The following is a 25,543-nucleotide window of genomic DNA, read 5'->3' on the forward strand; positions in this document are numbered from 1 at the left end:
TGAAATGAAATAATTACATTTTGAATGGAAGTACATTACAAGAATAATTGCTTTGACAAAACAATATTTTTTTAAACATGCCAAATTCATTATACTCTATAAGCTGTGTAAAAAATCAAGACAATCTCTTCATTATTTTTTACATTGAAATATTATGTTGCTCTTCCAATAGTTCAGCAAGATTATACAATCAATCTTTACAATGATGCAAATCATAAATCAATTTGATGCCTTTCTGCTGAGTTAGCTAACAAAGAGTATGATCATTAAGAGACAATAACATTTTTCAGAGGTTTTTTTGGTTACAATAAATTATAACTTATGCAACTTTAACAGGGCATGGTGACTGGAACTGAACATTATCCATCAAATTTTAAGAATCTTGAAACATGTGTGGTGCAGGAAAGTACAATGTGCTGGAGGAGAGCAATGAGAATGGATGGAACAAAGGGCAACACAGTGGCACAACTAGTAGAGCTATTGCTCTAGTGAGTGGGGTTTGACACTGATCTCCACTGTTTTCTGTGTAGAGCTGCATTTTCTTCTTGTGAGCATGTGAGTTTCCTCCAGGTTCTTTGGTTTCCTCTCATTGTTTAACTGGGCATTGTAAATGATCTCTAATATGCAGAGGAGTGGTAGAATGTCATGGTGGAGGTGGGAAGGGGAAATCATTGAGTGGACCACAGGTAGAATAAAATGTGTTGATGTAAATAGATAATTGATGGCTGGCATGCACTCACTGGCAGCTTTAACTAGTGGACGTAATACAGATCAATGCTGAAGGTACAGTTATATAAAATTTACATTATTGACATGGATAAAGGGAACAATAAAAACAGAAAGGAAAGCAAGTAATGAGGACGCACAAAGCCAAGAAACAAACAAGTAAGAGGACATAAAGTTTGAAATTTTTGAATAATTTGGGGAAATGTGGCATTATCTATTTAACCAAGAAAAAAAATCCCCATCGTTTAAATAGTGTGAGACTGATGAATGAATGGGAATCCTGCATCAGATGCACAAAGTTTACATACAAATGTAATCAATAATTAGGTAGATGAATGGAACATTGGCCTTTATTACAAGAGACTAAAGAACAAAAATAGTGAATTTTTATGGCATGGTTTTTGTGAGATTGAGATATTCAATATAGTTTGCATCTCATTTAAAGAAAAATATACGTCTTGAAAATACTCATATTCTGAGTCCATCATCTGCTCCACCATTCAATAGATCATGGCTGAATTTTTTTTACATCAGTGCCAGTTTCCTGCACTAACCCCATGTATTCCTATTTCCTCATATCCAAAAGTCTAGCAATCTCTCTGCTTGAAATATACTCATTAACTAAGCACACACAGTACTTTGAGATAGAAAATTCATAAGTTCACTCCTCTGTTTGATAAATTTCTTTTCAACTTTGCCCTATATAACTGACCTTGTACATTGAGACTTAGTTTGACAACTCAGGATACACCCTCTCTGCATCTACCCTGGAGATCTCAATAAGAATCCTGCATGTTTCAATGTCATCTCCCTCTCACTCTTCTAAATTCAAGGAGCATAGATTGAATTTACTTAATGTATCCTCATTAAACAACCCCTCATTCCAAGGAATGAATCGTGAATTTTTACTGAGTTCCCTCAATCACAAATATATTCTTTCTTGGGTAAGAAGTCCCACACACAGCTCTTAAGTTGGAATCTCACAAAGGGAGATTCTTATTATCCTGAATTCAAACAATTGGCTGCCTCAAGCAACTGACAAAAAAAAATTAAGTTTAAAATTGGTGCACCTCACTATTAGTTCACCAATCACACTGCACACAATCTCAAGCAATGCGAAAATCCACTTATCCAGCACCTACCAACCCCCATAGGTGCCAGATATTGGGGGGTATCAACATATCATTTGTCTTCGTAATGTATGTCCACGTTAATTTTCAGTAATTTGTGTACAGACATAAAATTGAACATCACCACCTGTCCAATGATGGGCTTGGAAGAATAGGAAGGGACCACATTGAAATATACTGAATTCTTAATGCTGAAAAGTAAAAGAAAACTGCAGATGTTGGAAATATGAAATAAAATGAGAAATTCCTGGAACAGCTCAGCTGGTCGTTCAACATCAATGGACAAAATAACATAACTTATATTTCTGGTTTATGATCTATTATAAAAACAGAGAAAACCTGGAAACCAAAAGTGCTTCAAGTTTCAAAGAAAGAAAAGGAGGGAAGAGAACAGAAGAGACCAAGAGAAACCAAATGACTGTTTTGGGAGAAGGCTTTTTAAATCACAGCTCATCTGTGTAGAGGAGATATAAATAGCAAGAGATGCATAAGGACATAGAAGGAAAAATACAGAATCATGAGAGCTAAATATTATCAAAGCAGTAAATCTGAAAACAGAATGCTCAGCAAATCAGGCAGCATCTACAGACAGAAAAATATTATGTAACATTCATTGAAACTGGCCAATTCTTTTACAAACTTGAAAGGCTGATTATCTGAAATCATTCAGAATTCAGTGCTTAGTTCCGAGAGCTTCATTTTTGTCAACTGAAATAGCCGATGCGGTTACTCAAGCATGTACTGATTTTTATTGGAACAATACAACCACCAAACACCAAAGAAGAGGTACAAGGTCTGCCTAAAGAAAGCTCTTGGTGCCTGCCACATTGACCATCGCCAGTGGGCTGATATCGCCTCAAACCGTGCATCTTGGCGCCTCACAGTTCGGCGGGCAGCAACCTCCTTTGAAGAAGACCGCACAGCCCACCTCACTGTCAAAAGACAAAGGAGGAAACACCCAACACCCAACCCAACCAACCAATTTTCCCTTGCAACCGCTGCAACCGTGTCTGCCTGTCCCGCATCGGACTTGTCAGCCACAAACGAGCCTGCAGCTGACGTGGACATTACCCCTCCGTAAATCTTCGTCCGCGAAGCCAAGCCAAAGAAGAAAGAACAAGAGAGTAGAATGAAAACAACAAAAATGAAGTTCAAGATCTCACTTAAGAATTATTTGGTTACTTTCTGAAAAGTGTTACTCTAACGTAGAGGCCACATTAAAAGCAATGAACGTAGTAGATTAAAATGGAAGTACAACCGTGGTGTGCTCCTTTGTCTGGAAGGAGCATATGGGTCCCTGGGTGTTTAGAAGGAAAGAGCTTAAAGAACTGAAGCACATTTTCTGTAGTTGCATGGAAAGATGGCATGAAGAAGAAAGTGGGTGTTGCTGGAGAATGAAAAGCAAAAAGAGTTATGAAGAATTTCAACATGCCGTAAGGAAAAGATGTGGCATCACCTTGATGGTAAAGGAAAAAAAAACAGCATCTATCAAACAACAGAACAATGGACAGAATTTGCAGCTGAACCAAAATTTACACACTTTGTTTGTAAAGTTCAATAAAGATGCTAAGAAAATACAAAAAAATTACAGGCAAGGAAATTGATAACAAGATGGAGGGAGACTAGAACATAAAATTATCCTTCATTACACTTTTAAACAGTGCCTCAAAATCCTTATGGTGCCCAAGGATGTACAGTGTAATAATTGATGGAATTATTTTGAAGTATTCAATAACTTACTCTTCCATCTTTGTCAACTCCAGCTAACTGACCCGTTGCAATCTTGATTTTGTCTGGATGAACTGCAAGGCTGCAACAAAATAAACACATTTATTTTAAATACATTTTGTAGAGATCATAAGAAGGATAGACAGGGGAGATGCAATGGATGTTATGTATTTGAACTTTCAAAAAGCATTCAACAAGGAGCCATACAGAAGGCTGCTAAAGAAGCTGAGAGCCCATGGAAGGATACTAACGTGGCTGGAACACTGGCTGGCCAGCAGGAAAAAGAGAAGAAGTAAAGGGATCCCATTCTGGTTAGCTACCAGTTACCAGTGGTGCTCCACATGGCTCTGTGTTGGGCCTGTTTCTTTTTACGTTGCACATAAATTATTTGGATTATAGAATAGATAGCTTTGTGGTGAAATTTGCAGATGATACCAAAATAGGGGGGAGGGTAGCGGATACCGAAAGGCTGCAGAGAGACGAGGAGAATGGGCAAAGAGGGAGCAGATGAAATACAATGTTGGAAAGTATACAGTCATGCACTTTAGTAGCAGACTATTATTTAGATGGGGAGAAAATTCAAAATTCTGAGGTGCAAAGGGACTTAAGAGTTCTCACGCAGAATACCCTTAAGGTCAACTTCCAGGTGAAGAAGGTTAATGCAATGTTGGCATTCATTTCTAGAGGAATAACATACAAGAGCAAGGATGAAATGTTGAGACTCTATAAAGTATTGGTGAGACCTCACTCGGACTACTGTGAACAGTTTTGGGTGCCTTACTTGAGACAGTGGAGAGGGTTCAGAGAAGATTTACTAGAACGATACCAAGAATAAAAGGGTTAGTATATGAGGAATAATTGTTGGCAGTTGGTTAACTCATTGGGAGTCCAGAAGAATGAGGGGGGTCCTCAGAGGCATTTTGAATGCTGAAAGGCTTGGACAAGTAGATGTAGCAAGGACTTTTCCCATGATAGGGGATTCTTGGACAAGAGGGCATAATTTCAGGATAAAAGTGTGTCAATTTAAAACAGAGATGTGGAAAAATTATTTTAGTCAGAGGGTCGAGAGACTGTGGAACTTGTTGCTTCAGGCAGCAATGGAAGCAAGGTCATTGGGTGTATTTAGGACAGAAATTAACAGGTATATGATTAGTCAGAGCATCAAGGGTTATGGGGAGAAAGCCAGGGAGTAGGGATGAGTGGGTAGGTGGATTAAACAGACTCAATGGGCCTACTTCTGCTCCTATATCTTGTGAATGCAGATTGTGTTGCAACATGTATAATGAGGCAACATCAACAATAGCATATCAAGGTAGATTCAACAATAAATTTTGATTCCAAATGAAATACATATAAATGCCAGGAGTTAAACTTAAATCTATTAAAGACAAAAATTGCAACATTGGGCACTAGGCATTTGGTACTAAAATCATTTTACGGATTTGTGGCTTGATCAAAAATATTAATTTATTAGCAAATGAGTGGCAGTGAAATAATTATGTTGGTGGCTCTTACAATGCATGCAACAGTTAATGATACTACTTATAAATTTCTTGTTATTTCCCACTGTTTTTCTATAATTTTACATTGTTTTGACATACATTTGCGATAGCTTCATTCTTACTGCCACCATTTGCCAATGTGAACAGAAACACAATCTTCGCCACTAGGATTAGTTTTAAATAGCATACAATAGATTTGAAATGCATAAAAAGTAAAACACATTTAAAAGATAAATATTAACCTAATTTTTAGCTGAGAAAGCAAAAGAAAATTCAGCCAACTTCTAATGAATCATTTTGTATCAATGTGTCAAATCCTAACTTTGAACAACCATGAGTATTCTGCTCTGTCGATGGTGCACTTTTTATGTATCCTTTGTCTGTTTGCGTGGTTGCATGTTTTTGCACTGAGGACCAGATAACACTATTGAGATGGATTGAACTTACACAATTAGATTATAATGAACTTGAAATTCAGTAACTTGCCAAAATACATTGTACCAAACTTTGGCATTTTGAATGGTTGAGCCCACTCAAGCAAGGTCTTTGTTCTCACTTGTATCTCATCTTTTTTCAATGTCAAGGGGCAAACCCAGGCAGAAAACTAATTAAGATGCATCCAAAAGGACACTGTCTTGATCTTGGGTTTGTAAACCCATCACCCTCTTCTTGGTAATGACAGCTCTCCAGTCTCTCTTCTGTGCCCACCTTCAGTGAGAATTGAACCTTGGTATGCAAAAAAGACCAAAGTTAATCAAATGCACCTACTGGTGAGGGTTGGGGTAGGTGATAAAATGGTACGAGTTTGACATTATAGAGGATCATAAAATCATGAAGGGCATGGATAAGGTGAATGCAGACTTTTTCCCAAGAGGGTCAAAGGTTAGAGGTTTAGTTTTAAAGTGAGAGAGGAATGATTTAAAAGAGATCGCGGACAAATTTTTCACAGAAGGTGGTGTGGAACCTCCTTTGAAGAAGACCGCAGAGCCCACCTCACTGCCAAAAGACAAAGGAGGAAAAACCCAACACCCAACCCCAACCAACCAATTTTCCCTTGCAACCGCTGCAGCCGTGTCTGCCTGTCCCGCATCAGACTTGTCAGCCACAAACGAGCCTGCAGCTGACGTGGACATTACCCCTCCATAAATCTTCGTCCACGAAGCCAAGCCAAAGAAAGAAGAGAGAGGAATGATTTAAAAGAGATCATGCAGATAAATTTTTCACAGAAGGTGGTGTGGAACGAGCTGCCAGAGGAAGTGGTGGAGGCAGGGACAATTGCATAATATAGTTGGACTGGTAAATGGATAGGAAAGGTACAGAAGGATATGGACTAAACACAGGGAAATGGGACAAGCTCAACTTGGTCAGCCTGAACAAATTAGGCCAAAGGGCACGTTTCCATGCTATACAACTCTATTAAACTTTCTGTGGAGTTTCCACACTAAAATAAAAACATAAAATTGAAAAAATAAACTTAAGGATTGCTAGGTCCCCGGGACCAGACAAGATATACCTCAGTTTACTACATGCAGTGAGGGAAGAGATTGCTGGGGGTTTGGCAATAATCTTTGTGTCCTCCCCAGCCATAGGGAAGGTACCGGAGGATTGAATAATGGCAAATATCATCCTGTTGTTTAAAACTGGTACTGGGAATTATAGATCAGGGATGGGAAAACTGTTGGACATGATTCCATGGGCATTTAGAGAAGTATAGTCTTTGCAAGTATAGTCAGCATGGCTTTGTGAGATGTAGGTCATGCCCCAAAAACCAAATTGAGTTTTTTGAGGAAATAACAAAGAATGTATATAGATTTTAGTAAGGCATTTGACAGGGTCCCCTCATTCAGAAACTCATGAGACATGAGATCCATGGAACCTTGACTGTGTGGATTCAGAATTGGCTTGCCTACAGAAAGTAGACAATATTCTATCTGGAAGTTAGTGATTAGTGGAGTTCTGTAGGGATCTGTTACAGTTAAATTTAAATATTTAAAAATTTTTAAAATTTAGACATACAGCACGGTAACAGGCCATTTCGACCCATGAGCCCATGCCGCCCAATTAACCTACAACTCCTGGTACAGTGGGAGGATACTGGAACCTCCATGGAAAACCCACACAGACATGGGGAGAATGTACAAGTTTCTTACAGACAGAGCAGGATTTGGACCCTGGTCCCAATTCCTGACATTGTAAAGACATTGTCTAACCACTATACCAACCATGTCACCACATTCTGGACCTTTGATCTTTGTTATTTTTATAAATGTCCTGGACAAAGAAGTAGAGGGATGGGTCAGTAAATATGCAGAAGACTCAAAGGTTGGAGGCATTGTGGATTGCGTAGAAGGTTGTCGCAGGTTATAACATGATATAGACAGGATGCAGAGTTGGACAGAAAAATGACAGATGGAGTTCAATCTGGATAAGTGTGGTGATGCATTTTAGAGGTTCAAAATTGAAGGTAGAATGCATGGTTAATGGCAGGATTCTTAACAGTGGGATCTTTGGGTCCAAATCCATATATCTTTCAAGGTTGCCATGCAGGCTGAAAGGGTAATTGAGAAGGTTTAGAGTATGGTGGCTTTAATTAGTCAGGGGATTGAGTTCAAGAGTCGCGAGGTAATTTTGCAGCTCGATAAAACTCTGGTTAGACCACACTTGAAATGTTGTGATCGGTTCTAGTTGCCTCATTACAGGAATGATGTAGAAGCTATGGAGAGGGTGCAGAGATTTACCAGGATATTGTCTGCCTGATTTGAAGAATGCGTCCCATGGGGTGATTGTGGAGGCTGGTACAACAGGGACAGTTAAAAGACTCTAAGACAGGCACATGGATGCAAGAAAGATAGATGGTTATGGGTGTGAGATCGGGAAGGTTTCTCTTATTGTGTTGGATTTTATAGGTCAGCACAACATCTAGGGCTGAAGGGCTTGTAGTGTGCTATAATGTTCTACATTCAATGCACAGAAATGGCAAACATGTTCATTGAGGAAGACATATTTTGTTATTTGGTCTGCTTTTTAAAACAATGAGCCAATTCGTTCCACCCCCACCCAAACCTGCCACCCATACTTTCCTGGAATCAAATACCTGCTAATTTTTTTAATTGAATTATACTACTGAATTTGATTCAACACCACTGCACAAAATATTTTCTTTTGCTCCTTCTCTGACTCTTGTGGACATTTACCCCCTCCATAAATCTTCGTCCACGAAGCCAAGCCAAAGAAGAAAGAATAACTTGGTATTTCCTAGTTAATGTCTGCTTTCCCAGTGGAAAAACTCTCATTTATGAAACAAATTGTGATTCACAACAGCTCGGCAAATCCTTTCTTAATGCTCTTTGCTCTAAAAGATGGGGGAGAAAATTCTTTTTTTTCATCTCAAAAACTGATGGTTTTCATCCCAGGCAAAAATTTAGCAAACCTTCCCAATGGCTTGACAAGCTCACTAAAGAGAGGGCCCAAATACGACCACAAACATTCCAGCTTTGGCTGCGCCAATGCTTTACAAATGTTATTTAACTTGATGTCTTTGTATTTTATGTCTCTAGTAATAAGGAAATCTGTGGACCTGAAGTCATCTTGATTGGCTCTGTTGCTCTGAAGGATTTGTATACATACAACCAAAAGGTCTGCCTCTCTGTTCCTCCATGAATGACCAAAAAAAGGTTTTATATTTCAGTCAATCTAATTATTGGTCGCGGTGAAACCTTCAGAGTCAATACTGCACAAGTTGAATAGGACCCAGATGGTTCTCGAAGGTAACTGAAATTAAGTTAATTTATATTTATTTCTTTGAAATTGAACTTGCTGTCGAGAATTTCAACAAAAAAATACAAGTTTGAACTCTTTTTTAAAATTTTATGATAATCAGACAAATAAAATACTAGCTTTCAATATTCACAATGACCTTAGATCCAGTTCTGCAGTATACTTAATAAACCCTATGGTCAGCCTTTCTCAAACTTTTATCAGCTATGGTCCCCCCAGAACTCTGCTCAGAATTTTGCCCCCCACCACCACTTTTCTGTGAAGCAGTCAGTTTTGGTTCTTCTGTACTCCTCCCATACCGACTACATTGAAAAACCATTTAAAAAATATTGATGTTCTGCGAGGTGAAATGAAAACAAGGCATTTACCTAAATATGCTGTTACCCCCAGGGGTGGGGTGGGAGGGGAATTAGTCTGTAGCACCTCCATTGAGAATGGCTGCTATGGAATAATGACAAAAAAAACACCACCTTTTGCTTGGTCATCAGTGCTGCCAGGTAAACATGTGAACTCATTCACCTCCTCACCCCCCCCCCCACCCCCCACCGGCTAGCTTTGCAGTTTTCTATGTCCGTAGGGTCTGAAATATTTGAAATGCAACAAAGAAGCTGAAGGGAGCAGCATGGTTAGCACAACAGTATTACAATGTCAGTAATCAGGGTTCGAATCAGGTGCTGTCTGTAAGGAGTTTCTACATTCCCTCAGTGGCAGGGTGGATTTGCTCAGGGTGCTCCAGTTTCCTCCAACCTTCCAAAACATACTGTAGGTTAATTGGGATATGGGGGGGGGGGGGGGGGGCACGGGATCATGGGCCAGAAGGTCCTGATACCATGCTGTGTGACGAAATTTAAATTTTATGTTTTTTTTCATATAAATCACACTGCATGTATACATTAATTATGCTAACCCTTTTATTCTTCAAAATCAGTTCAAAATGGTAATATGTGATTTGATTTTATTAATTATTCAGTACATGGCTACTGCTATTAGAGCAAACATTTATTGACCATATTTTAGTACCCTCAAATGGGTACTAAAAGAAATACCATGGATGAACTAACTCTGAAAACCCAGTTGAAGAGACAGTTCTAGGATTCATTCGGTGGCACTGAAGGAACAAGTCAGAACAGTGTGCCAATTGGAGGGGAACCTGAATGCAGCTGCTGGCCTAGTCCTTTACAGCAGTTGATTTAAAAGTTTGTGTGCAAGATGCTGTCATTGAGAACACTTTGTAAAAGTAGTTTGTCACTTAGGGAAGAGAAAGAAGAATCTACATGCTGGATGAGTTGCCAACCAAGTGGTTTACCTGCACCGTATCAAGTTTGAATGTTAATGGAGTTGCACTCATCTAGGTAACTGGAGAGTATGGGTGCCTCATGGAGGATGGTGGGAAGACTTTGAGGTGTCAGATGAGTCACTCATTGCAGTATACAAACCTGTGCTATGCTCTTGTAGCCGGTCAGTTAAATTTTTTGGGTCAACAGTAATGATGATGGAGGGGGCCTTGCCACTGAATGTCAGTCATGTTGAAAATGCTTATTGCTCCTTTTGAGACAAAAATGTTACTTGCAACTTATCAGGCCATGACCCTATTACAGTGGAAAACATTTTTTTTTTCAAATGGTTTGCATCCTGAAAAAAAACTGGAAATCCTCATAAACAACTTCAAGCTGAAAACAAAGACAATTTAAGATTTGCTGTATAACGAAGGATGTTGGAGAAATATTAAATTAACTTTTATTGAATTTAGCACTTTTAATTGCATAGTGACGCTGACACGTTGCTCTCCGGTTGACTGTTAATGTTGCATAACAAATGTGAGGAGCCCACGGTTTGTGTTGATCACCCATTTTACGATAGAAGGAGAGCCACCAGCTTTCTTAATAGGTCTTTGAGCTTTAAGCATATATGTTGCACAAATGTAAGAATGTATACAGCCGTTGAGACAGTGATGAGACTTTTCTGCTGTACTGAATCTTCCTGAAGACAATAAATGCTATTATTAAGTACATTCACTATGCTATTGGCTGAAGAACATGTGTATCAACATGTATTCAATCTATATCAACGTAATGGACTGTAACTGTTTACGTAAGCTGCTTTTATAGCCTGTTTACATCTATCCTGACTAAGCATGCACAGGCCTCAAACAATATTTGCAATTTGAAAATTTTAAGGTAATTTTCGTGATCATCACCCCAAAATTCATAAAATACACCCCAAAGTATTCAGGGAGCAAAATCTTTGTTGTTTGTGTTATCTGAGTGTTGCTGCAGCTCCATTTAATCTGCTTCATTGGCTGAGGAGTTGTGGAAGATATAGCTGACATCATGAAATTTGCATTGATAGCCTGAAGGTGGTTGGGTCTAGGACATTGCCCTCAGCTTCCAGACACTGCAGATATCTGACTGTCAACAACCAGAATTTTCCTTTATTGGAGGCATCAACAAATCACTGGAGCATTTTCCTCTTTATGGCCATTAGTTTCTGTTTAACCAGGATTCTTTGCCATTTTTAGACAAATCCAGTCTTGGTGTCAAATACAGTCATTTTTAACTCCCCTCTGGAATTCAGTTCCTTGGTTCATATTTGATTAAAGTTGTGATGAATCTGCAATCGAATTTACTGAACAAAACCCAACCCATTGATGAGTAAGTTACACAGAAATAAGGGCCACTGATACCACCTTCCATCTTTTTCCTGATGATTTATAGTGAGTGAAAAGTAATTGCCAGATTTGCTTTTGTACACAGAAATTATCTGGCCAATTTTCCAGCGTCACTTAAATCTCAGTTCCGTTTGTGCAGTGCAACAACTTGGCAAGATGCATAATGCATTTTCGAGACTTTTTCAGACTCTTCTTGGCATCATATAGAGCGATTTAAATTGACTAAAGATTGGCTTTTGACAAGGTGTAGAACAGGAAGATGGTGCAGATATTCAACACATTTGGCTGAAGATGTTTACAAATGCTTCAGTATCATTTTTTGACAAGGTCATGCCAAAACTGTGGATCTGGATATCCTTGCAATTTTCTTGAATTATTGAATCATAAAAACACATGGCTCAGAAATGGTTCCTTATGTTCCATTTTGTCTATGCCATTGGTTATGCTCATTTAAGGCCTGTATCTTTCCACTCCATTGCTTTCCAAGTACCTGCAAGGAGTTGAACTTTGGGAGATCAAATGCAAATAGAGATTTTGTAGTAAATGGTGGAAACTTTTGGTGCACCAGTGAACAAAGTGGCAACAGATACACAGGGAAGAAAATCAGACATACCACTCACTTGTCTTCATTGATCAGGTTATTTGAGTATAAAAGTAGGGCAGTCACATTGCAGCTGAATAAAATTTGGGTTTGGTCACATTTGGAGAATTGAGTGCAATCTGGTCACTGCATAATACAAAAGATGTGGCGGCTTTGGAGAGAGTGCAGAAAAAGATCAAGGTCTAAATTTCTGACACAATCAGAAAGCCCTCATTGCCCATGGGCTCTAGGCGGCCCCTCCAGGCTTCGGTACCCTCTCACACCCCGATTTCAATATTTGATATCCATTTAGCCAGTCTCGATTCAGTCGCCAGCAGTCTACAGCCTTGTGTGAATCATTTGATGATGTTGGCAGCATCCCGTGTGTTCTTCAGCTGTAAAACTTTTCACTGGTGCCTTAGTCATCTCATCTCTTCTGCTTTTTCTCCTTCTCAAACAGAGGGTGATGTATCAGAGTTTTGGTGCCCTGGCACCAGTCATCTGCTACACCTGAGTCTGAAACCCCTCGAGGAAGCTCCCAACATAGCCACCACCATCTTGGGTCCAGACCCTGTGGTTGCAGGTTTTCAAAATAAAACACTTTTATCTCCTTTAACATCTTTAAAAAAAAAAATTGTGTGTGCTCTGTATGCAAGCTTATATGTTTAACTCAATAAAAATATTTTAAAAAGAAACAGACCTTTTAAAGCCTATACAGAGCCATCAGTAGTTAGAATGGGCAATAGAACCCTGTGGAGGAGCGCTTTGTCTCCACTCCCTGCTCTCCCCAGGTCCACACCAGCAGCTGTGTCCAGTCTCTGATGTAGAGGAGACCACGATACTCCATTGGGAGATCCACGTTATTACAGCAGACAGAGCTACGGTGCTCAATGAAGCATTCAGAGAGATTGGATGAAGACTGGGAATTTGCTTCATTCAGCACTTTACCTCTGACTGCTGTAATAGCAGAGATCTCCCAGTGTCAACTCATTTCACTATATATATATATGAACTGCCAGACTGAAACCACTTGCAAATTAGAGGAGCAACACCTCATATTCTGCCGGGGCACCCTCCAACCAGATGACATTAACATCGACTTTCTGTTAGCTCCCCCATCTTTCCTCATATCTTCATTCCACTTGCTCAGTCATTCTCTCTCTTCCCTTTTCCCTCTGTCTCCTTTCACAGAGCCAAAAACTGTCCCTTCCCTCAATCAAATTTCACCTTTCCTCTCTCCTTCCCTCATATCATATCCAATTAACACCTTTTCCTGTTTATCTGTACCTCTTCTGGCTGTTGTGAGATTAGCTGAGTTTGTCCAGCATTTTTGTGTTTTTATTATCACGGGACACTAGGTCCGTTTCCGTACTGTTCTCCATTCTATTGCTACCGTATCCTTCCTACAATGTGGCAATCAGAACAGTACACAACATTCGAAGATCAGTCTAATGTTTTGACATTGCCAAGTTCCTCACCCGTCTAAGTTCAATACCATCAGTCTCTTCTCCACTAAACTTTATAGCAGATCCATAGCCCATTATATTCTTAAACAACCTTCTTTGTAATATATGACTGTCAATTTACTGAGGCATGCAGACTTGCAAATCATAGTCTCTGCATTTTCATCCAAGTCATTTATGTGAATTATGAAAAAAAGGTCTTGTCACCAATCTGTGAGAAGCCACTTGAAACAGATTTCCTTCTCTGCCTATTAGCTGTCACATTGTCTTCCATTCTTCACAGCAAAATGCAACAGGACTGCAGAGATATGATCTCAATCATTCATTTGAAATCACTTGGGTATCTATTGCATGCAGTTGCAAAAGGAAAGCCTGTGCCATATGCATGGAAATAGGAGTGAAATTGAATCAGCATTTTACTAAAATGGCAACAAATTTAAATTCTTTTGTAAAAATTTTAATAAGTGAATAAAAACTAAAATTTTGGTGTTGCACTATTCCCAGGACTTGGAATCATTCTTGAATGTGTCAATTACACAAAGTTTGCCAATAGTGTATGATTACTAAACATCAAAAACTGTGTGCAATCATTCTAACACCACATTTATATAACCATCTCTTTTCATTCTTTAATAAAAGATGAATCTCTGATCCACTTCATAGTTTCATGAACATGGCAACCTCTTGTTTAAAAAACACAAAGCAAATCACAAGAGATTCATGAAAAATAGAAAATTAAAACACGAAGTTCTAATGAAATACCCTGAACACAAAAACAATTGCTGCTCATCTCTCTGAACAGTTGGTACCTGAATTGCTGAGAATTTATAGCATTTTCTATTTTGTTTCTCATTTCTCGCTCATGCAGTATTTAGTTTTTTGTTGAATGATAAATGAACTTACCATTTAACACAATCTGTATGACCCAGGTAGTGCCTTTGAGTCCTTTCTTCAATGTTGTACAGTACCACAACAGATGCTATAAAGTACACAACTTCTCCAGTAGGGAGGAGGTAGATATTTGAGCGACAGTCCCTTCCTCGATAGCCATATCTATTTTTTTGTTTGTCAAGGCCATATAAAATATTTGCTCAATGGATTAACATGCTTAATGGATCAGTTAGATTGATCAAATGAATAGCTCAGTCTAACAAACCTAATAGAAATTATTTTAACCATAGGCAGTTAGGCACTAGATAGGGACAGAACTACTGATGTCATTTGTTAAGTACAGAAGAATGAAAAAAGTATTCCTCCCCTCTCTTCTTGCTGTCAGAGTGAGTTTGTGAATAGATCAGTTAAAGAAATTATAAGCTTCAGCTAAAATGCTCTTTGTAGTTTAATAAATAAAACCATTAACTATGAAGTTCCTATCAAGGATAATAGCCATTTACAAAATAATCAAAGGGTGAAACAATATCTTAAGAACAAGTCAATCAAAAGGCTATGGAGAGAGTGCATTGAATGAAACATTGAAGCCAAGTTTTATTCAATGACCCAATTGCCCTCCCAATGAAAAATAAAATGCAAGTAATAAGAATATAATTAATTACAACAGAAAAGTTATAATTTCAGCTTGCGAGGCTTCATTAACAAAATGGTTTTCATTATTGGAACCAGAAATTGTCAATATTTCGATTGGAAAAAATATTTTGTCAAAAAAAATGAATGGACCAGATTCTGGTGACCCCAGCTACTGCTCGTTCCTCACACTGCTGGCCCCACCACCAACCTAACACTGTCCTTGGACAAACATTTTGCAGTTAAATGTGGCTAGACAAACTAACACGGAAAGATGTTCCATGAGGTGGACTAGGCTTTGGGCAGCACACTCTGTTTTTTAGCATCTGGGCACAGATCATTTCTGTAATAGGATGATTTCTGCAAAAGGATGGTGAGGTCATTACATCTATTACAAAGCAGAGTGTGGCTTTTCAAACAATGAGTTAAAGATGGATACATAAATTGATTATGAAATAAGGCTAGTTCCTCAACTTTCGGGTTCCAATGAAAAATCCTTAAAAAATTGTATGAGACCTTGAATTTACACTGTTTCATTTATTGTAAGTATAACAATGAAAACATTGAAGTTTGAGAGACTGTAGAGACTTTAAAGTTGAATGTGAAAGAAACATGGGATAGATCTTGAGCAAATGACCATACTGCCTTGCATCAAAAGGTAATAAACAATCAAACATGAAATTGACACCAATTTACACTTCAAAATAGGCACTTAAATTTCCAGTCCAGTATTTAATTACATTCAAAATATATCTACTACCATTCATATACTCAATAATTAATTATCAAACAAGCTCCAGGACAAGGATACACCCACTCCAGCTTCAGCTTCTCAGAAGGCAGTTCTGATTTGATCTCATCATAATTTGTTACATCAGAAGGAATGTACATTGTTATTGGACGCCCACGCATGAACATCTTGATCATGTCCCCCTCTGTTCAAGATATCAGAAAAAACCATTAGCTTTAAAACTGTTTAGTTACTTTAAAATTGGACAAAAAAACTTTCATGCTACAAACAATGCAACATATTGCATCCCTTTTAGCCAAATAACATTTAAGAATATCTTTTCTTTTAGCAAAGCTGTCTTGGGTCATGGCATTTTAAAAGGTTTAATAATGTAAAATTACAGACCACACAATTATACACACAATTCAGCATACAATTAAAAAAAATGCAAATTGTACTGTTATTCAAGACAAAAGACACATTTCAAAAAATGATCCTCTGTTCTCAAATTTCCCAAATTCTAAAGGCCCCCGTTGCCATGCACGAAGACTAGCGTTTAACAAAGACTAGCACAAAAGAATTAGTTACAGATCGTTTCGAATTGGTGTGCAAGTGATGGTCATGTGAATGAGCTGACAGCACAGAACCAAAATGACCTGCAGAACTTTCTAGGCTATTAATTAAGAATAAACAATATGTACATAATTGCATACATACACACAAAAATGTCTATGTTCATTAATTTAATATACTGAGAATAGATCAAATAGCAAAAATGAGAAAATGGTTGCAGCATATTTGGACATTATTACAGTGTTGTATAGATTTTCTTTTAAAGGTATAAAGCTCAGAGTTTAGTTTTCGTTGACCACAATCACCAGTATTGGAGCAAAAAGAAAAACACGATGAAAGATAACCAAGCACAAAAAGGTTTTCTAACGCTGGTGTAGATCACAGATGTCGGGAGTGTTGAAGATGCAAGGGATATTAACAATCAAAAATGTCTTCATTCATTGAGGATGACAGATTGATGATTTGAGCCAGAGGGATAACACTAAAGCAAATATGAAGATTGATAACATCATTGCATAAAACCAGCTTGATTTCTATCAATGCTGATTGACCTGTTGAGTCTTCCAGCATTTTCAGTTTTAATTTATGATATTAATCTGGCCATTGCCAAGCTACAGGAGGAAGACAAAAGGTGAGGAGCCAAACATGAAACTTTTGGGTTCAGATTTTTAAGGAGGGTAGCTATTGCAGAAGACTACTTGGAAAACCAAAAGGAAATGGGAATATAAAATGACAAAAAATAAGACCATTTATGTTCTCTTTAATTTAGATCTATTCATAGGTCTTATACAAACTATTTCATTTACCTTTTGACATTGGCATCAAACTGGTATCATTAATCTCTATAATGGAACAAGGCATCTACCTATCTAGAAATAACTATAGTTTATAAACTACAATAATAATCTAAAAGTTTTAAAAAAATGATAATCCATATAAAGATTTCAACTTGTGTTCCTTATTACTGTATCAGTTTGATTTGAATTAAACAAACCTACCCTTGAACATGTCATGACCCAAGGAAGCTTCTATTTCACGCAATTCCCAGAACAGAATTCATACATACTATTTGGTTATTTCGGCCACATTAGGCAAGCATCATGCAAATTAAAAAGTAAAATGAGAAAAGCACCACTGAAGTTTAGATTAATGCTTCTACTCTTCCTTTAATCTAGTGGCCTTTTTCTTCCAATGAAATGATTAACAGACCAAATTTAATAGCGTCCTCTCTATCAAAGCATCAAGAGCAAGCTACTCGTGGAGAATTGGCAAGATATGGGGATAAGGGGTTGTTGATGACTTTTTGGAAAACAATTGAAAATGTACATTACATCAAATTATATTGGAAACTGTATTGCAAATTGTCAAAATAAATTTAATTTTAACATTGCAAACTTTTATAAGCATTTCCTTACTTAACTCTTGGCAGTCATGAAGATGAACAGATTAAATAATTTTATGCACAAAGCAATTTTCTTCACAGGAAAAAAAATTGCATTGAATTCTGAACTAATTGGAATCAATGTAAATTCAGTCTTTAAGAGAGTCCTCTTTCAATTTGAAGTATGATTAACCAGTTTGTACTTGTTACTATACAAAATTGTACATGAATAAATAAATTGTTATGAGATATATTAGAATAGTTATGGGTAAAATATTTCCTTAAAAGAAATAGATGTGGGGGGTTTAGTTTAGGTTACACTTCACAAACAGAGTAACACTTCACAAAAGACATCTCATTTAAAATGCAAGAGATTTGCTAAAGTGAGACATTGTGTCACCAGTGACATTGCAGAGACAATGGAATTGCTTTGGAAAGGACTTCAAAAGGAGGTGTAAATGGAACATAATGTTGACCTTTCAAAGATTGGGTTTGGAGTCCTTTATGAAATCATACGGGTTTTTACAAGCAGTGAGAGGAAAAAACAAATAGGTGATTTTTCTTTTGTGGGGAGAGAGAGAGAGTGAGAGAAGTCAGTTCTACAGCAACAGTTGAGGCTGCAAAATGGCAAGCTGGCAGGCTTGATGAAAAACCCCAATTTGAAGACGGATTGTGAATTCTGAGAATGGCCTGTTCAAAAATCCTTGCAGTCCTTAGAAGAGGAAATGGCCGGCTAGAGCGTTTCTCCTGAAATAAGGGAAACAAGAGGATCTCTGTGGTGACCTAGAAGAAGAGGTTATCAATTGGAAAAGCCACGATGGGGCAAGTTTCTTTGGCAAGACACTGAAGTGACTGATTGGAGGAAATCAGTTTGTGTGTGTCCAATGAGCAACAAATTTCTCTCTGAAACCAACAAGGAACTTCCTGAGAGGTAACCATTTAACTTTAAGCACCAGAGCCTGGTGAAGATTCTTAAATGTTGAATTTTGTGCACAGTAGAAGAACTGCCTGATACTTGTGAACTTGGAGAAGTGAGAAGTGAACGATTAGACTGTGAAACAAAGAACTTTCCTGACCATATACACATTACATACACGTCCGCTTAGAATTAGAAGGGGGTTAAGTTAGGCTAAGTTAATAGTAACAAGTTAAAGATTGATCTTGTTATTATGTTTAAAGAAAATTAAAAGCAACTTTTAAGTAATAATTGTTTTGGTGAATTTCTATTGCTGCTGGGTTTTGGAATCCTCTGGGCTCATTAAAAAAAATTAATTGTTAATTTTAAAAAAATTTGCTATGTACCCTACAAATCATTTTACAGCATTTCATCATTTTTGAACATTATCATCTTGAATTGTTACTTTCATTGTGTTCCTTTGAATTTTGGAAAATCAAGAATTAAACTTGCTTCCAGAACTTGCATAATAAATCAGGCAACACACCTAGCTGCATCCGTCTTAAATTTGTCATGAGTCAGCAGGCTAACTCATATGCACAAGATCAGCAGGTTAAAAACTAGTTCTATTTTAAAAGTATTTAAAAAAATCTCAATAATAATTAGAACAGAATTAATTTGTGCGTCTGGAAAATTATCACAAGACCATTATGTCAACTAGAGCATTACTATTTATAATACCAGGATTAATCATTGCACATCTCCTTGCAAATATCACAAACCTGAAAAACAGATAATCAGTCCAAACAATTGTTCTCAATTTAAGATACCATTGATATGGCAGCTACCAGAAATTAAAGCAAAAATATCACCTCATCACACACAAACCAAATGTATTTGATGCCCAGACCATAACCTCAATGATTATGGGCAATCTGACATGGAAATCAGTTGTGGAATAGAAAAGTTCAAGAAAAATCTAAACATACCAAAAACTAGTAAGATCTGGACAACATTCAGCCAAGGACTCTGTAGCAAGAGGTCAGAGGTCAAATCACAAAGTAATTGCACCATCCACAGATTAGCAGCATGGTGGAAGGAGAACATAAATGGAAGAAAATTCTGCAAATTTTTCCACAAAGGAATAGGCTTTAATATATTTGGCATTTCAGTGACCATTATCAACCACTCCTTTATGAGCAGAAGGAATTTCAGTTTATTGATAGAAATTTCAAAATCATTAAAACTTAGATCACAATTTTATTTTGCAGATAATTTTACATCGACAATTACATTCAAGTTCCAGAACAAAGTTAAATAACTGCTATGGATCAAGGACTTCTATTGCAATCCAAGCTCCATATTTTATTAGGTGTGCAGGTGTATGTATGCATGTGAGTGATTCTGTGGAAATTAGGTACTCAGAGAGTTAATAAAACCACTGTAAATCTGTAAATCCACATTCAGTACAAATAACCATTTAGAAATACACTAAATTTGCTGAGATCAGCTAAACAAAAAGATAATGCACCAGAGGCAATAGGAAAGAACTTACTGAAAAATGATATCCTGCTGCAGGGATCTGGCAACAGCTTTATCATGGGGAAGGCGTTGTCTTTTCTTTGTGAAATAAAAAAGTGTTCAAGGATGTTTGTATCCTGTATGTTGAAAATTTGCTTTAAGCTTATAAATAATCTTCAAAATGGAGAAATTCCCAAGATAATAACATTTGTTGTTAAGAATAAACTGGTGATTATTATTATTTGGTTAACACACTGTTTTAGGAACAAATTACATAAGTATGTAAAACCATTTATACAAATCCAGATGACATTTTTGTTGCCATTATTCCAGATCTTGCAAAACAGCAAGCATTTTGTTTACAAAATTGACACCCTCTGAGATCATAGAAACATAGAAACAAAGAAGATAGGAGCAGGAGTAGGTAATTCGACCCTTCGAGCCTGCTCCGCCATTCAATGAGACAATGGCCGATCTTAAAGTTCAGTACCCCGTCCCCACCTTTTCTCCGTGACCCCTAATTCCCTTATACTGAAGAAATATATCTAATTCCCTCTTAAATATATTCAATGAACCTGCCTCTACTGCTCTCTGTGGCAATGAATTCCACAGATTCACCACCCTCTGGGTAAAGAAATTCCTCCTCATCTCGGTTCTAAATGGTTTGCCTATTATCCTCGAACCATGGCCCCAGGTTCTGGACTCCCCCACCATTGGAAACATCCCTTCCGCATCCATTCTGTCCAGTCCTGCCAGAATTTTATATGTCTCTATGAGATCCCCTCTCAATCTTCTAAACTCCAGCGAGTACAATCCCAATTTGCTCAATCTTTCCTCATAAGTCATTCCTGCCATTCCAGGTATCAGCCTGGTGAATCGCCTTTGCACTCCCTCCATTGCAAGAACATCCTTCCTCAGATAAGGCGGCCAAAACTGCACACAATACTCCAGGTGGGGTCTCACCAAGGCTCTGTACAGCTGCAGTAAGGTATCCTTATTCCTACACTCAAACCCTCTTGATATGAAGGCCAACATACCATTTGCCTTTTTAACTGCCGCTGTACCTGCATGCTCGCCTTCAGTGACTGGTGCACAAGAATCCCTAGGTCTCTCTGCACCTCCCCATTTCCCAATCTATTGCCATTCAAATAGTAATCTGCCCTCTGGTTTGTATTACCAAAGTGGATAACCTCACATTTATTCACATTTTAGTGCATTTGCCATCTATCTGCCCAGTCCCCCAATTTATCCAAATCACAATGGAGCTTCCTGACCCCCTCTTCAGTGCACACAACACCTCCTAGCTTTGTGTCGTCTGCAAATTTGGAGATATTACATCCAATTCCCTCATCTAGATCATTAATGTAAATTGTGAACAGCTGGGGTCCCAGTACAGATCCGTGTGGCACCCCATTGGTCACCGCCTGCCACTCAGAAAACGAGCCGTTTATCCCAACTCTCTGTCTTCTATCTGCCAGCCAGTTCTCAATCCACATCAATACTTTGCCCCCAATCCCATGAGCCCTGATTTTGCATGCCAGTCATTTACGTGGGATCTTATCGAAGGCCTTTTGGAAATCCAGGTACACCACATCCACTGGCTCTCCCTCATCCATTTTACCTGTCACCATCTCAAAGAATTCCAATAGATTTGTCAAGCACGATTTACCTTTTGTAAATCCATGTTGACTCTGTCCGATCCCTTCTCTGCTAGTCATATACTCCGCTATTACATCCTTAATAATGGATTCCATCATTTTGCCCACTACTGATGTAAGGCTCACCGGCCTATAATCTCCCGCTTTTTCTCTACCCCCCTTTTTAAATAGTGGGGAAACATTAGCTACCCTCCAATCCATGGGTACTGATCCTGAGTCTATCGAGTTCTAGAAAATAATTCTTAAAGCATCTGCTATCTGAATGTCCACTTCTTTAAGTACACTAGGATGTAGATTATCGGGCCCTTGGGATTTATCTGCCTTCAATCCCTTCAATTTCCCCAAGACCATGTCCTTAGAGATACTGATTTCTTTCAGCTCCTCCCTTGCATTAGTCTCTATGTTTCCCAACATCCTTGGGAGGTTATTTGTATCCTCTCTTGTGAAAACAGAACTAAAGTAAGAATTTAATTGGTCTGCAATTTCCTTATTCCCCCATTATATATTCTCCTGATTCTGACTGCAAGGGACCTACTCTGGATTTCACCAATCTTTTCCTCTTGATCATTATTGGTTCCTTTGCACTATTCTCACATTTCACTTTGAGCCATTTACCCAACTCTCAGCACAAACTGCTCTTTAAAAATTGCCAGTTTTAAAGAGCAAGGCCCATTTCGAAGATTATTATTACCCAAAAATATTCAGAGGTAATAAGTAGCATGTATAGTGGTGGTTTGCTATTTGATTCACACTGCTAGAACCCAGCACAAATTTTCCTTGTGTAGTGGCCTATCTGACGACACTACCTTACGCAAGTGGCAATAAATGACACTGGAGAGAGTAGTCAGGAATCAGTTCTTTTATTGTGCTTAACCACAGCTTATATAGTTCCCACTTCATGTTTCAGGCTAAGCCTTCTGGGATGTGGTAGTGATGTCACTTTCCATCCTCGGGTGTCGGGTGCCATAAAAAGCACGGGCTCTTATTCACGCACTTTTTCCTAGTTGCTGGTGCCTGATCTACAGCTGGAGGACTGGGAGTCGTTGGAGGCTATGCGCTCTGGTAATGTACTTGCTTAACTGCTGTGGCTGTGCGTGATTCTGCTGTACGCGTGGGGCTCCTGCTACACCACCCGCCCCCCCAGAATCATGGCTGCCAGACACAGGTCCATGCTGGTAGTTCAGCCTGGGGTGTCCTCTGGGATGTTTCAGAGGTGACGTGATCGGTCTTGAAAGGTCAGTGTGTGTTCGTTTCAGTCGTTCAAATGTGAACATACACTCTTGGCCCCCTATGTCCAATGTAAACACTACTCCTTCTCACCTGATTACCCTGAAGGGCCCCTCATATGGGCATTGAAATGCCCATTTCTGACCTTTCCTAACCATCACAAATTCCGCAGTCAGTAGGTCGTGCGGCACCTGATGTTTGGAACTCCCATGAAAAACCGTGGGATAGGGTTGTTTTGCCCTATTGCTATCTCTCACAAGACGTAAAATATCCAAGTCAGCTGTCCGATTGATGTCACTATCGAAATGTATGTCACCTGGAATGGATAGTGGAGTTCCATAGATCATCTCAGCAGACGAAACTGGCCATCCTTCCTTTGGTGCCGTACGTATTCCTAATAACACCCATGGTAATTCGTCCATCCAGTTTGCCCCCTGCAGCCTTGCCTTAAGTGCCGACTTTAAATGCCTATGGAACTGTTCCATAAGTCCATTTGATTGAAGATGATGGGCGATTGTGTGGTGTAATTCACTTCTACAGAAGTTTGAAATCTGTGTCCACAGGTGGGAAGTAAACTGCGTATCTCTATCTGAAGTGATGTGACTAGGTACACCAAATCGTGCAATCCAATTAAAAATAAAGTTCCGTGCACACGTCTCCATGTCTGCTCCCTGCATAGGGACTGCCTCCAGCCAACGACTAAATCGGTCAATAACAGTAAACAAATATCTCATCCCTTGACAGACTGGCAAAGGTCCAACTATATCCACATGGATGTGGTGAAATTTTTCATCCACCTTTGAGAGTCTTTCAGGTAGTACATGTGTGTGTCTGTGAATTTTAGCTTTTTGGCACTGAAGGCAAGTCTTAGCCCACAGGGTGACATCTCTCTTTAGACCGTGCCACACATAATGATTTGACACTATTTTAATGGAAGATCTAATAGAAGGATGCGAAAGATAATGTATATCATTGAAGATCTTCCTGTGCAAGCTAACCAGTAGAAAGGGTCTAGGGTGTCCTGTGGAAATGTCACAAAGGAGTGTGCGACCGTTTGCCTCAGTAAAGATTTCCTCAATCTGGAGACTTGTAATGGCGGTTTTGTAGGCTTGTACCTCCTCATCCAGCTGCTAGTCTTCCACCAACTGTGCCGAGTTGATTCCACCCTGGACTGCAGAGACAGTTGTGATCGATAGGGCATCTGCCACTGGATTGGAAAAACCGGCCACGTACCGAATGTCAGTCGTGAACTCAGAGATGAATGACAATTGGCGTTGCTGCCATGGGTCAGAAATCATACTCATGGCCTGCAAGAGAGGTTTATGATCAGTAAAGGCCGTAAAGACTTGACCCTCCAGCATGTATCTGAATTGGCGCACCGCCAATTGCAATGACAGCAATTCTTGGTCGAATGTGTTATTTCTCATCTCTGTAGGTCGAAGATGTCTGCTATAAAATGCAAGTGGCACCCATTGTCCTTTTACGTGTTGTTGCAACACTACACCAATTGCATGGTCGGACGTGTCTGTAGCTAGCAAAAGGGGTGCTTCGTGATCTGCGTGGGCAAGACTCGCCGCAGATCCCAAAGAATCCATGTTTTTTTTCGAAAGCCATGTCTGCCTCCTCCTCCCAATGCAATATATTTGATCTTTTTCTATTCAATAGGTCAAACAGTGGGCACATCACGACTGCTGCTCCTCTAATAAAATGATGGTAAAAGGTAACCATCCCTATAAATCGTTGCAAATCCTTCCGAGTACGAGGCCGGGGAAACTTGCGTATGGCAATCACTTTGTCCGGCAATGGTATAGTTCCAGTACGAGAAATTCTGTGGCCGAGAAAATCAATTGCAGCCGTACCGAACTGGCATTTTGCGGGGTTGACTGAAAGGCCAAAATCCTGTAATCTAGCAAACAGGAGATGGAGATGTCGTTTATGTGATTCCTCATCCGGGCTCATTATGAGGATGTCATCCAAATATACAAAGGTTCCTTCTAAGTCCCTAGTGACAACATCCATCAATCTTTGAAACGTCTGGGCTGCGTTATTCAAACCAAATGGAATTCTGATAAATTCAAAGAGACCAAAGGGGGTTATAATAGCCATCTTTGGAACATCCACAGGGTGAACTGGAACCTGATAATATCCCTTCACTAAATCTACTTTGGAAAATATAGCAGCATCAGCCAACTGTACTGAGAAATCTCGAATATGAGGGATTAGATAGTGGTCGGGGACGGTTATATCGTTCAAACCCCTGTAGTCCCCACATGGCCGCCAACCTCCGCAATGTTTAGGCACCATGTGAAGGGGTGAAGCCCATGGACTTTTGAACTTGCATACCACCCCTAATTCCTCCATTACTGCAAACTCTGCTCTTGCAATTGAAAGCTTGTCTTTTGGAAGCCTACAGGCCCTAGAATAAACAGGTGGACCAGTTGTTTCAATGTAATGAGAAACACC

At 38.9% G+C, this 25,543-nt stretch overlaps 1 protein-coding gene and 1 long non-coding RNA gene across 9 annotated transcripts in view; one reads left to right on the top strand and one right to left on the bottom strand.

Moving 5' to 3' along the window:
* Positions 1-25,543, bottom strand: part of LOC138760509 (echinoderm microtubule-associated protein-like 4) — a 348,904-nt gene that overhangs the window by 62,025 nt on the left and 261,336 nt on the right. For all 8 annotated transcript variants that reach the window (XM_069931142.1, XM_069931139.1, XM_069931140.1 and 5 more), the window contains 3 exons: positions 15,907-16,030; positions 14,478-14,627; positions 3,597-3,666 (listed from right to left, as the gene is read on the bottom strand). In XM_069931142.1, coding sequence (XP_069787243.1) covers positions 3,597-3,666; positions 14,478-14,627; positions 15,907-16,030 — 344 coding nt within the window. The remainder of the gene's footprint in view (positions 1-3,596; positions 3,667-14,477; positions 14,628-15,906; positions 16,031-25,543) is intronic.
* Positions 427-10,828, top strand: LOC138760511 (uncharacterized). The gene is made up of 3 exons (XR_011355673.1): positions 427-555; positions 8,775-8,853; positions 10,117-10,828. It is a non-coding gene; the product is annotated as an uncharacterized lncRNA (long non-coding RNA).

The sequence above is a fragment of the Narcine bancroftii genome, chromosome 4, assembly GCF_036971445.1.
Source record: "Narcine bancroftii isolate sNarBan1 chromosome 4, sNarBan1.hap1, whole genome shotgun sequence".
Taxonomy (NCBI): Eukaryota; Metazoa; Chordata; class Chondrichthyes; order Torpediniformes; family Narcinidae; genus Narcine; species Narcine bancroftii.